Here is a 13,777-nt window from a genome sequence, read left to right on the forward strand (position 1 = left end):
AGCGCTGCCACCTAGTGATGGATATTTCATCCATTCCCTCTTCTTCCTGTTATGTAATGTTAAAATCATTTTTACCGCGCACTGTCACCAGACGGTTTCATGGCGCTCATAGACAAAAGCAGAGGGGTCAAGCAGCAGGGTTACTCGTAGGCTAACTGGAAGAGATGAGTTTTGAGTAGTTTGCGAAAACAGGTGTAATTAGGACAGACTCGAATTGTAGTCGGAAGGGAATTCCACAGTGCAGGGGCGAAGAAAGAGAAACAAGAGCCTCCGTGCTTTTTGCGTTTATACCTGGGGATAGTTAGGAGGTTGTGTGCGGAGGACCGGAGATTTCTTGAGGGAATGTGACGCTTGAGGCTAAGGGAGGTGAAAGCTGGGGCAAGAGCAAGAGGTGCCTTAAAAACAGTACAACCCAGTTTAAAAATGCATCGAGAGGCTACTGGGAGCCAGTGCAATCTCCTCAACAGGGGCGAGACATGTTGGTGCTTAGGCTGTTGAAAGATCAGTCTGGCCGCCTGATTTCGTACCAGCTGAAGCCGATGAAGATGGTAAGCAGGAATCCCAGCATAGAGGGAGTTGGCATAGTCAATACGGGAGGTGACGAGAGCCATGATGACAAGTATGAGTCCCTCAGTAGTGAGAAACCTACGAATTTTGCAGATCCTGCGTAGATGGAAAAAGCAGGAAGAGGTGACAGCATTGATTTGAGGCCTCATAGATAAATCACTAGATATAATTACACCAAGGCTCTTCACCGAATTGACAAGACAGGGCGGGGGGCCAAGGGAAGGGGGCCAAAAACTAGAGCTCCAAGGATTGGCCGACCCTCCTGTCAACACCAACTCCGTCTTGCTGAGATTGAGCTTCAGCTGGCTAAAATGCATCCACTCAGAGATGGCAAGCATGGTGGATTGGAAATTGACACAGGAAGAAAAAGAGGAATCAATAGGAAAAATCAGCTGTAAATCATCCGCATAATTGAAGATAGTGACCGGGGTGTGACGGAGAGAAACTATAAGGGGTTGCATGTAGAGATTAAATAAAAGGGGCGAAAGGGCAGAGCCTTGAGGGACACCACAGGAAAGTGAGGTATAGGGGACTGAAAAGTGGACAGATGGACTGACAGAGCGCTGGTGCAGGAAGGATCTGATCCATGTAAGAGCCGTGCCCTGGATGCACGCATTTTTGACACGGTCGATCAAGATCGCATGATTTCTTACTTCAGGGATTATATGTAGCCTCTTAGGTCACCCGATTTGAATATTGCAGTAGGGGGCAGTTTTAAACTCCACACTGTTGGGTTCAAAGGTACATTTGACTTGCAATTCCATTTAACGGTATTGTGATTAGACATTTGAAATACCACTGAAAAGGATTCAGTCTTCCACTAATGCGGTGTGCATACTGGGATATAAATCCAACAGAAACAAGTAAATTATTTTGGGAAATGGCATAAGCACTCGATTTCTATAAAGGTTCATGTTGCACCGAAATAAAATTATCTCAAGCCGGAGCCATCATTCTCTGAACCACTCCTTGGCAGTAGGGTTAAAATGTCATTTCACAAAATCCGCTGAATTAACGGTTTTGCAAATCCCGCCTACTGAAATCTATGCCTCCATATCTTTGGGATGAGACGTTTAAGGCAAACGGAAGAATCAATAACTTCCTGGCGGAGCGATAAAACAATGCATAACATTTTCAAAGTTAATTAAGTGCACACTAGGAGTCGAGGATTTTTTTTATGATTTGACAAAAAAAAAAAAAAAAAAAAAAGAGGTCCCTGGCAGGTCAAAAAACACACAACGGACTTACCTGGTCCACTCGGTCTACTTGTACACCAAACTTGCCTCCGAAACCCTTTGCCGAATCGACTTGAGAGCAGTGTTTGGAGAGCTTCGTCTGATACTCATGGCCAACAGCGGACTGAAGAGAGGATTAAAAACGTTAAAATTAAATTATTTTCACAGCAAACTGGTCATTCAGTCCACATCACAACTGAAATCCGTTTACAAAATGAGGTGTTAAAATATCGCACATGGCTGTAGATACAACATGCACAACCAAGGATTGCTAAATCTCAGTCAAATGAATAGAGATCACCACTGCACACTTGTGCACTTTAGTTCATCCACAATGCAAAGTTTCCCAATATCCATGTATCATTTCTTAACTATTTTTGAAGACTTCTCTAAATAGACAAAGACAACATGTAGAAAAGAGAACGTTAGAGTCAGACAGAAATACGAATGAGAAACTAGCAAAGAGCGGTGAAGAATGAGACACACAATTACCTAAAAAGAGAACGGATAGAAGAAAAACAGGACTGTGTAAGACGGGTTCCTGACTGCAACCAATAAAACAAACTCTTAATACATTCCAACCCTTGCATTGCCATGGGCCACACATCTGTAGCATAAACATGAAACCAACCAAGACACTCACCGAGATGCCTACCCTGCTGGGAAACTGGTATTATTGGAGACGCTCTATGGAGATAATAGAACACTGTTCAATTAGCTAGAGTAGGGCGATGGGTGACCGTGCCCTACATGTCACCAGGTCCCTCATGAAGGCCCAAGGACAGAAAGGATGACAGGAAGGGCCCTCACATTCTGGCAGGCATTATTTACGTTTATTTCGCTTAACAGCAAATATAAACACTGCACCTAACAAAGCATGTAGGGAATTTGGCCATCAATGTGGATACATTTAAAAGGAGTTATAAACCATGGTTGATGGAAAATTTAAGCATACATTTGCATCACAAATATAGAACGTTTTTAGAAAGGTGACTTTTAGACGTTTTATTGGGTGCACGTAGTGTCGGAGGCAAGCAAGACTGATAAGAGGCCGGGTATGAAAGAGTATGAATTGGTAGTAGGCTGGGCCTCCAGCTACAGTAGGAAGACGGGGGCAATTAGGACAATCTTCAACATGGAAGGAGAGGATGCCTGCACACTGGAACACTCCACATGTACTAGAGGGAGCCACACACCTTCCCTTGTTGTCTTGAAACCCCACCAACTAGCCCCTACGCCTCTCCAGACTGCTGCTCCCTTGCCGGTGTGATCAAAAATAGATCTGCTGACCAACTCGGGTCCCCAGAGCGCCAGAATCACAGCACCATTTTTTTTGCCAAGATGCCTCAAAAGTCCTGGAGATGAGTGACCATTTTTCAGCCTCCTCACCAGATGGATAATTTAGGCAATTTCACAAAAGGGATGAGTGTTCCTTTTCATAGGCCATACATCAAAGTGTGCCAAAGGGGAGGACCCTATTCTCTCAAAGCACAGTGGGGGTAACAATAACTTCACTCAAGGCCACAGGATAAACCCCTGCAACCACAGAGTATATGGCCCCCTAACTCCCAGATACAATGGCAACGGAGGATCACAGGGACATTAAAAAAGTTTTTTTAGAAGGGATGATGGAACTAGTAACATATGAGCTGTAAGATATTGATCACAAAACTAAAATGCTGCTTTTCTATTTAGGACGTGGACGTTTAATGAAAATCTACTTACAACAAACAGCTGTAAAACCATGAGCCTGCTTGAGACCTGGACATGATGCACCAAAACCTGCCATTTGAACTAGGATGCTGCCATTTTTTTTTATCTAGAACAGTCGCTTTTGAGACAGTCGGTTTACATACGATAAGTTTCACCAGTGCACGGATTACAACTGGTTGGTTTAATGTCACTTATTTGCTCTTTGTTCCCAATTTGTGAGTTGTGCGGCGGCCACTACCCTTTCTTGTGTTTGGCCCTCCCCTGGAGCATCTCCCAAGTACTTGGGTCCTTCCACTGTTTGCGATTTTTGGAACTACTTTTTGTTGTTTAAGAACTCTAAATAATGCATATATTGCAGCTGCGCCTCTCCTGTATTTGCGGTTGCGTCTGCTCCCCCGCCTTTGAACCAGGTTTGCCTGTCGCCCCCTTGTAGGAATACCCTCGACCCACCCACTAGAAGGGAAAAGATCAGATGCGGACACTACTGCTACATTGTAGTGCTTTTTTTCCCTTTCTCCCCAGCCACCCTCCCTCCCTTCTTTATTCCATCGTTCATGTTGCTCAACTCTTGTTGCGGTACCCTACTGAGTGCATCATTTGCAGCTTGCTCCATCCGGTCCTTCTCCCGGTGAGTCTGCGTTTGCTCGCTGCCTCCTGCTATCCGCAACTGCGGTACGCGACACAGCATTTTTTTTCAAACTTTGAGCCATGCTGTGCAATAGTCGCCCTGCTGAACAATATGGCATAGTCAAAGCTAATAGAATGGTCCTAATGGTTTTGCCAATGCTTGCTAATGTTCGTCAACCTAGAGCAGAGTAAACCCAATGTTTGCCTCTCTTCAGAGTCGACAGTATTCTGAAATAACAAAGCAAGGCCTCCCACCACAACCCCATGTCTTAGAGAAAAAGCTTTGTGATGCAGGATGCAAAATAAACGAAGTTACAGCAAGAATCCATTATAAGCCAATCAGCAGCAGCTGTTCGAATGTATTTTTAAATCAAACATTGAAAGAGACTTTCAGCGCACAAAGGAGTCCTGAACCGCGGGAGCAGCGTGGCGCGACATTTAGATAAAAGAAAGTAAAGTGGAGGAGGAGGCAGGCATCTCTCAACACACAATTGTGTGGTTGTTTGGGGGGGCCGGGGGAGCACAGGCAGTAAAGGGGCAACAAGAGAACAGCGGGTAACAAACTGCCTAATGCTATGGATCTCCTTCAACTCCAATAACTTACTCTGTGGTTATTGCATGACACTACATCCCAAATCCAAAACCACCTTCGAAGGCAGAGAGTAGCACGCGCCATACTAGAACAGGAAGGCAGTGACGCCCAGCACATGTCTTCTTCACCTCTACACAAACACCACAGCTGGGGTCCTCTCTCCCTCACAACACAGGGGGCTTACGACAGAATTAATAACAAACCCCAGAGCTCACTGGGATTAGTACTAACTCATTCATTCCTAGGGAACCACCTCCTTCCAGGTCTTTAGCACTACTGTTTCCAGTCCAGCACTTTCGTATGATCACCGAATGCATTCTGGGTGTTGTAGTCTTGCTTTGCTTCAAGAGAATTAATTAGAACAACACCTGAAAAACGTGATTTGCAGGTGAAAAGTTAAGGGCTTGAGACAGCGTCCATAATGACGTGGCGTGAGGTGAGCACCCTGAACATACACATAGATTGGCATTCATTCAGAGATCACGAGCGCATCTCTGGTACAAAAACACTATCGGATTATGTCCGGGAGGAAAAATCAAGGTATCCAGAGGATGGCATAGTGGGCCGCACGCCGGCAAGCAAAGAAGCTTTATGCATTATGGGAAAGACCACCAATATTGAATAGGACAACCTCATCTTTTATGGATACGCACAAAATCAAAAATACCTATAGCAATCTGAATGCATTTTCTGACAATTAAAGGCATGTTCGTCAAACGGTGCAAAGTTGTACGCAAATCAAAAAGTGTTTTTTCAACTGACAACATAAATCAAGTATGAACCTTTTATATCCCCCAGCACCTATTTAAAAACACAAAAAAGATTCAAAAGCTGCTGAATAGATTTACATCAAATCAAAATCGCATCCTGATCTCAGTAACGTTGTACTTTCATGCCAAGTTTGACATAATCACTGGTCTTTGTTCCATCTTTTAACATTTACATGAGCTAAGATGTGAAATAATACACTTTTAACACCACCTCCCCTTAACTTTTTTCTTCCTTGGATGGATCTTCTTGAAACTTCGTATGCGGAAACCTACGCCGACTGAGTTCGAAGACAGGCAAATTTAGTGCAAAACCATCCATGGCCTAAATTTATTACCAGATTAAAAAAAATGCCTTTCCAATACAAAGTGCGGCTGAATCATAACTTCGCTGTGGCGTCCTCCACTGTGTAATATTTGTGTTATGCTATATGAGGTCAAAACAAAAAAAAAACACTTATTTTTACTACCCTTCATCCTAGGGGTATCGGCAGAAATTCAGCGGCGAGGGCACATACTACACTCTGAAGTATGAACACTGGCAAACGGCAGAGATCTTATAGTGGCATAGGTTTATGCCCTTATGTTAAGACCTTTACTAGTCACAGCGGCAAGCGCGTCACCGCAGCACAACAGCCAATCAGGAAGAGAAGGGCACCCGTAGGCCACTCTGCACAGTTGGCAGCCACTCCTTTGGGCATACATGAAGTGTGGACACTGCACCTCTGCAGCTGTGTAGGAAATCGCTTCTCCACTCCAGATCTAACACTGCATTCATCCGTTTTGAAGGGTTTCCAAATTATCTCTTTGTCTTATTCCTGGCACAGAGCCCAAACATGGAGTATAAGAAAAGGGTTTGTCTGAAAAGCAGAGGAATTCGGAAATGCTTGGTCTCACCCAGTGCAAGAGCCGGATCTCCAGATGTCACGTTAAAAAGAACCACATATGGAGGCAAATGAAAGGAAACTGTAAATAGGAGCTTTTGTCGTCGTGTCACTGATAATATGGGTAGATTGGACCACTGTGCCTGGCAGTGGGATCGCGATCCCATGGGACGCAAACTGAGAATTCGGTTTAATGGGAAAAATACAATGTCATTTCTGCATAGTCTGAACATGTCAAAATACTTTTAACTAAACTCTGTATTTAGAGAAAAAAAAAGGTTCGCACATTATGAAATCTGCCAAGGTCCGCTATGTGTTTCACGGAAATAATACATCTCTGCAGCTTCATATTTTCTGTGCAAAAATAATGGTATTAAAATATGCATTGTTTTAGGACAGAAAAAGTCTTCAAAAATAGTGGAATAGTAAATCAGAATTTATTTACCTCATAAAGGAAGTCCCAATGCACCCGATCCAATAAAACACGTAGGGACCCAGGTGTGAGGCTGAATGGCACATACTGGACATGAGACTATGTGCGTTAGTTGTGATGGTTATCGCTGCTTATGCGTCAATGTTCACAAGGCATATCCCAAGTACGCTCGCAAAGGTAAACAATAAGATATCTGATCAACAATAAAACACACATTGTGGATATTAACTCCGTCTGTAAAGATGTGTCTAATATTGATCTTCAGTCTGGAGTACTTTCTTAGATGTCAAAATACAACAAAGAAATACTGGGGTACAGAATGAGACGGGGATTGAAAGCGGCTAGGGAAGCATACATGAATGAACGTGAACAGCTGGAAGACCAGAGAGTAGAGTCAGGTACCATCAGTCCTGTGGCGCCTTCAGAGCGCCCATAGAGGTGTTGGCGGAACAAAGCAGTGGACTACCCAAGCCAGCACAGTCAGCCCCGAAGAGGAATGGAGAAAGGCAATCCGTCCAAACACGCATTTGTGGTGTCCACAGCGTCAGACACAGCTTTGAGGCCACCTTTGAAGGAGAGCAAGGGCAGAAGGCATCCCAGGGCAGAAGCATCAGGAGTGCGAAGGCTCTCCATCACTACACTGCACAATCACCTCGGTCGAGAAGCCCTAGGTAGAAGAGGGGAGTGCCTGGGAGATGCATCAGTGGCCAAGGATGCGAACCATAAATGGCGGTGCAGGACCAGGACGCACCATGACCCTGAAAACCTTGCACCAGGCCTCGTTCTGTGTGAGGAGTCAGCCACCTGGTGGCAAAGAAGCGAGGTCAGAGTGCATGTGGGGGATAAAATGGTGCCCGGAAAGCAATTCAGATGTTCCTGCCCTTTGGGAGGGGGTTGGGGTGTAGGGAGGGGAGGGGGGGGAGGGGAATGCATCCAGGGGGTGGTTAAGCGGGAGAAGGCTTCTGTGTACAGTTTGTTTGGTACCAAGAGTCGGTCGGATCCTTGGTCTATTTTGTAGTAGGCAGCTGTGCTATGGATCTGATGGAGGTGGACAGACCTAATTGGCTACAATAGTGCATGTCCATGCGTCTCCACAAATACAAGGCGGTGAGTATATTCTGATTGTAGTGTAATGTTGAAACCAAACGGGCATAGGAAGTCACATGAAGGTGCCAGGCAGGCGACAAAATCATGTCCCCTCCACACCCCATAGATGGAGCGAGTAAAGACCCGTCCAGTGACAAATGTCTGAGGTTGTGTGTGACTTTGTAAAGTGTCTGGAAAACGCCAGCACCCCTATTTGAAGGAGACACTAAAATGTTATAATCAGACGATTGCACGCATCATAACAATCCTCCGTGCATAAGGCAACAGTAATGATGCGGAATTATTGAAGACAATATTTTCATTAATCTCTAGTAGAGATAATCCATTTATTTGAAACAAAATTCATTAATAACATAACAATTCTTGTCCGTTAGAGTACTTTCGGAATTTCAGTTCATCACACAGATGCTGCTACATATTTGGTCTCAAGAAATATGTTTAATAAACATGTGGATGTCACCAATTGTCTCCACTGACCTATTGTTTGCAGCCTCATATTGGGTCTAATAATGTAAACGTTCCTTTGGTGGGCGTGTCAGCCTTCAATGCGCTACTCGCGGCTTGTGCCTTCATAAATCTAGTTCTTCAGATTGGCTTTCATCAGTTAGTTCACCCCATACTGGTCATGAATGGCTGCTGACCATGACCGGTACATTTAGATACAGAGATAAAGAGTCTTGTTCAGTTCTAAAAAACCACACAGTTCTAACAAGCAATGGAAATGCAATAGGTCTCGCAATAGAAAAGTTAGAGTTTTTGGTGTTGAAAATGATTGTTTATTTTTTGCTAAAATAGAAAAGTTTGCACTTTTGGTGTGGAAAATGTAAATATTTTTTAATTTGTGTGTGTTTTTCAAAATATAAAAGTATTAATTTTGTTATTAGAAATGGCAATAGTTATAAAATTAGCAAATGTTACATCTATAGCATTAGTAAAGGTACATGTTTAGTTTTCCCCTGTAAGTAAGCGTTGCCTAATCTGCTCCATTCTGTTCCTAAAGTCAATGTCCCTCGCATAGAATTGAGCCAAACGACTTGGTCTACTTTGCAAGTTCACTGCCGAGCCGGCTTATCATGTTGAAGGCACAAGAGAACAAATGTTTGGAGTCTAATTTACTAAGCGAGAGTGACAGTTCCCAGTTCAGAATCTTAAATCATGCCGGCTCCAATGCTGCAATTTTACATCAAAGCTCATACGCGAGCTGGCTATTTTCAGAAAGGGAATGTCAGGGAAGCATTATGTATTGGAAAGTGGCTGCAAGCCCCCATACAAATGACGGAATGCTACAATGTTTAAAAGCTCATCCGCGGGCAGATTGTTCAAACAACCCATGGAAGCGTTTGTCTTTTCTAACTCGCTGAAATGTGCACACTCCTAGCTCTGACTAAAGAAAAGTAAAAAAGAAAATCCTCGTTTGTTTATTTGACAGATCCAAATAAGTGTCCGTGAAAATGTCACTGTTGTAATGTAATTATCTATTTACCATAGGTGTGCTCCCACCTGTAGTCCTGAAAAGCGGTTAATGCAGCGTTGAACATTAACGCCCAAAATTAATACTCCCACGACATGTCGGTGAAAATACAGCGGGTTAGAGGTAAACGCAGTAGAACCGCTGTTTCCTCTAGTAAAAAAACAGTAGACACATCCTCCAGTGTATATGTTAAAAGAGGCAGTTATTGTGTTAGAGTGAGGACTAGGTGGCCGCTTCTCGCGCGCGAACTAACTACAAGTTGACACAGGAGGACACTCGTGCCGCTGGTCGCAGGTGCACTTGTAAGACGCGGTGTTTGGTTGCTCATTGAAGAATTTCATTTTAAAAACACTAAAATGAATTCTTTCGGCACAGGTTTACCACCAATGACCAAAAAAACCGTGGAGAAGATTTAGAACAGTGTGAACCACATCATGTATCTGTAATGCCTTGAAAGACTTCCAACTGCTCTTGAACCAGTGTGTGGATTATAGGCTGCATTTGCACAAGATCACGCATGTGAGCTATGAGGTGCGGTGTTGTGCAAGTCAAGCCCGCTACAGCACCCCGTTTTTCAGCGTTGGTAAGTTGACAGTGCACCTGCATTTAGTGCAAAATACTGGAATGAAAGAAAACCAGTCTACAGCGCATCGCTAGTACACGAGTGTCCATTCCCAGAACACCAGAAGCATGCAAGCACAACTTAAGTTCCATGCTACCTTATGTAACCAAAGAAAAGGGTAACACTTGCCCACCATGTGGGTACTAAAATACAGCAAGAACGGGGCTGCAGCGGGAGTTGCTAACCGTTCGGCGTCGGTGCCACTGCACCTGCTGCACTAGTGATAGCAACAACACTTGCTGCTGGGCTTCAAAGGGAAGGATTGTGATTCAGGTACGAGAAACGAGCAGTAACTTCAAACACAGATGCTGGCCAAGAACCCTGGGAATCGGTCCTTTCATACGCGAACTGAGAATTTGGCATTTTTAGCGCACTTGCAGTCTTATTAAGAAGCAATAATTGAGCTGGTGCCCCATCCTGTGATTGTGAGTAAAAAGGGGACCGGGACATAAAACGGGCGTGATCTTTTAAGGCCAAAGCAGGTGTGTTAACGGTCTCTTCTAAGTCAGCGAGATGATTGATTTTACATGCAGGCACAAGTGCGTGGGATGTTAGGACACAATGAGAGAGCAGAGGAAGGTAGGTTCACCTTATATCGTTTTTTTTATTCCAGTTCCTAAAAACTGGTATACTTAAAAAGGGGATGGGGTAAAAGATCGTATGATAAAGGTAAACAGTGAGATGCTGAAAGAGAGGAGGACCAGAAGAAAATGAGAACGGGAGACCATAATAATAGAAGAAAAAGTAAATCAGAGGATGGATAATAGAAACGGATGATAATCAAAAATATACATATTAAAAGGATAATGGGAGAGTAACATGGCTAACAGAAAACTCAGGGAAAATCGCTTAATGAATAAGGAGAACAGAAAGGGAAAGACTGGGAGAAATGTGTTGAAAACAAAAAAATAGGTAAAGTAGGGTATAAGAAACCACGGACATGTCAAAGACATACTAGCAAGAGAGGGGAGGGTGGGAGGAGTCCATGAAGAAGTAAAAGAAAAAAAAGACACAGCCTACCGGCCGTGAAAGTGAAGGTACGGCCGGCCGGCCGTGAATAATTAGGGGAGGAGAAATCCTTTGAAGAGCTGCTGGCGGGCCCAAGCTGGGGAGACACGGCCTGGCGGCCGTAAACTGAAAGGGGAGGAGAAATGGCTGAGTCAGAGCGCACGCTTTGATGCAGTAGGGGGCGGAGCGGGAAGAGCTGCTGGCGGCACCAAGCTGGGCAACAGATGGCTGGCGATTTGGAGAGGGTGTGTTAAAGGAAACTGTGTAGCTCCGACTCAGAAGGACCTCATTCGACCCCAACGCACCTATTAAAATGACTATGAACCAGCCCCGCCGGTGAGCGTCCGGGCGCTGCAAAAATCACATAAAACATGCTGATGAAAAAGATATACTAAACGCAGTGTATTAACAGTTATCCTTTAAATCCAAAGTGGTCAAATGAGGGACCATAGATCATGGGATGTTACTAAACTAGAAGCCGGAAAGGTGGGCGGGCGTTGTATTGCCATTATTTTACCCGCAATTTACAGTCCCAATCTGCCAAATTTATAGCGGTCTGTAAAGTGCCAAAATCAGTTCAACAGCTTTCCAAAGTCCCACTCAAAGAGAAGCCTGGCTAAGACAGTAAAAGTACTACTTAATTTGAATTTTGTAACCATAATAAGGTAGGAGAAAACCAATATTTTCAAAAGATAACCTTTCTAACAAAATACGAGACACTGCCTGGTGTTCGCTGCTGGCACAAACGTCCTCCTCCCAGCCCCCATGTACCAGCCCCACTACTGTACTCTCCCAGCCTGGGGCCCTGTCTCCATGGAATTCGTTTGTGGGGGGAGGGATAGGAATTAGGAATGCTCCGCTTGTTGGGTTTAAAGACCCTTGGCGGTGGGGATGAGCATGCATCCTTCAAATAACAAGGAGTGGGGAAGGAAGAGGCAGACGATAAAAGGAGCAAATGGCAGATGAGCGCAAGTGCTGCTAGAGTGTTGTTAAAAGGTGCATTCCTCACAGAGTGCCTTTGTGCACTTACTCCTCGCGCTAAAGACATGCACCCAGGCAGACTTCGGCACTACGGTGGGTCGCACGCATACGTGTGCATTTGTAGTGGATTAATTAAATAATAGAACGAAAGAAAAGCACCCGAAATGTAAGCATCAATAACATGATTACTTTAACACACTCCAATCGGGCCAGCAGAGCAAGAATAAGACACTGATACATGCAAAGCCAAAACGTGGCATTCTGCGTTATGCAGAAACAAACAAAAGTGGGCAGCCTCCATATTCTTGCTTAAGTAAAGCATGTGAAATGTAAGCAGGAACATGGGCTACCTTAACACTTTCCGACCGGGCCAGTAGTGCAAGAATCCGATGCGGATACATGTAAACATAAAACGCGGCGTGCCACGCCGATATGCCGAACCAAACAAAAGTGGGCCACTGCCATATTCTTGCAAGGACGGGGTGGAGGTGGGGCAATAATGAGGCCAGCATTGTAGTGTGTCTGTAGCCCTCTGGGTCCGCGTGGACTGCTTAAGGTAAATCATGTGAAATGTAAGCAGGAACAACATGTTTACCATAACACTTTCCGACCGGGCCAGCAGTGCAAGAATCAGATGCCGATACATGTAAACATAAAATGCGGTGTGCCGCGCGGATATGCAGAACCAAACAAAAGTGTGCAGCTGCCATATTCATGCAAGGACAGGGTAAGGGATTGGGCGATAATGAGCTAAGAATTGTTGCATGTCTGAAGCCCTCAGTTGCCACACCGACTGCTGTGTTAACAAGAGAAACTAGAGGACGAGGACGAGAGAGTAAACAAGTAGGGGAAAAAAGTAAAAAAACAGGAGACACGGCCTGGTGGCCGTGAAACTGAAAGGGGAGGAGAAATGGCTGAGTCAGAGCACACGTTTTGATGCAGCAGGGGGCGGGGCGGAAAGAGCTGCTGGCGGCACCAAGCTGAAGAACAGATGGCTGGCGATTTGATGCTGTGCACGCGCATTTTAACTCATTGCGCTTGCGCATTGACCTAAAAGCGCACGTGCACTGCATCAAATCGCCACTTTGGTTAAACTCTGGATAAGCCCCTATATCTCTCGCCAGCTCGAATGCGCAAGCGCATCGGCAGGCGAGACCTAAAAAGTAATGATCAGTCTGTCGATAGCCGCCTGATGTTTGAAGGCAGAGCCTTGATGAAACTCACCAGATCTGATACCCCATGAGCCAAACATGTGTCAGCAGGCATCAGCTATGACAAAGGCATTGGACACAAGAGATACTTGGAGATATCTGCTAGAGAATTAAAACCATTTCAAGATGACTAAGGAGAAACACATGTGATAATAGAATAGGAACTCTGAGAAGGCAATGAAGGACAAGATTTGTTGCATGTGGTAGAAGAAACACAAATGATTCAATTAAATCGACTCTACTCCTGACTCGCAGTGTGTTGTGCAGGGTGGAGAAAAGAGGACTGAAATCACGTGCTCGATCTAACTCACCAACTTCAGCAATAAAAACATTTAAGGAATAACCTGAAGCCTATTTAGTAATCGGACAGCAAACCCTTCCCTTTCCAATTATTTTTTAATTCCACGCTGCTTAGTAGCAACAGTAGATGGACCAGTTTTTCTGGAACAGTAATATCCTGAACTAGACTCAGACTGAAACCAGCTACACCTATTTTAACAGAAAGTATTGTTGACTTTTATTATAGCTGCAGAAAGTCAGTTAGTGTACAGCTCTTCTG

The 13,777-nt window shown here is 44.5% G+C and overlaps 1 protein-coding gene across 2 annotated transcripts in view; it reads right to left on the minus strand.

Moving 5' to 3' along the window:
* CTTN (cortactin) overlaps positions 1-13,777 on the minus strand; it is a 211,206-nt gene that overhangs the window by 87,137 nt on the left and 110,292 nt on the right. For both annotated transcript variants that reach the window (XM_086959558.1, XM_086959559.1), the window contains exon 5: positions 1,816-1,926. In XM_086959558.1, the coding sequence (XP_086815684.1) occupies positions 1,816-1,926 (111 nt within the window). The remainder of the gene's footprint in view (positions 1-1,815; positions 1,927-13,777) is intronic.

This window comes from Lissotriton vulgaris, chromosome 2_2, assembly GCF_964263255.1.
Source record: "Lissotriton vulgaris chromosome 2_2, aLisVul1.2, whole genome shotgun sequence".
NCBI lineage: Eukaryota > Metazoa > Chordata > Amphibia > Caudata > Salamandridae > Lissotriton > Lissotriton vulgaris.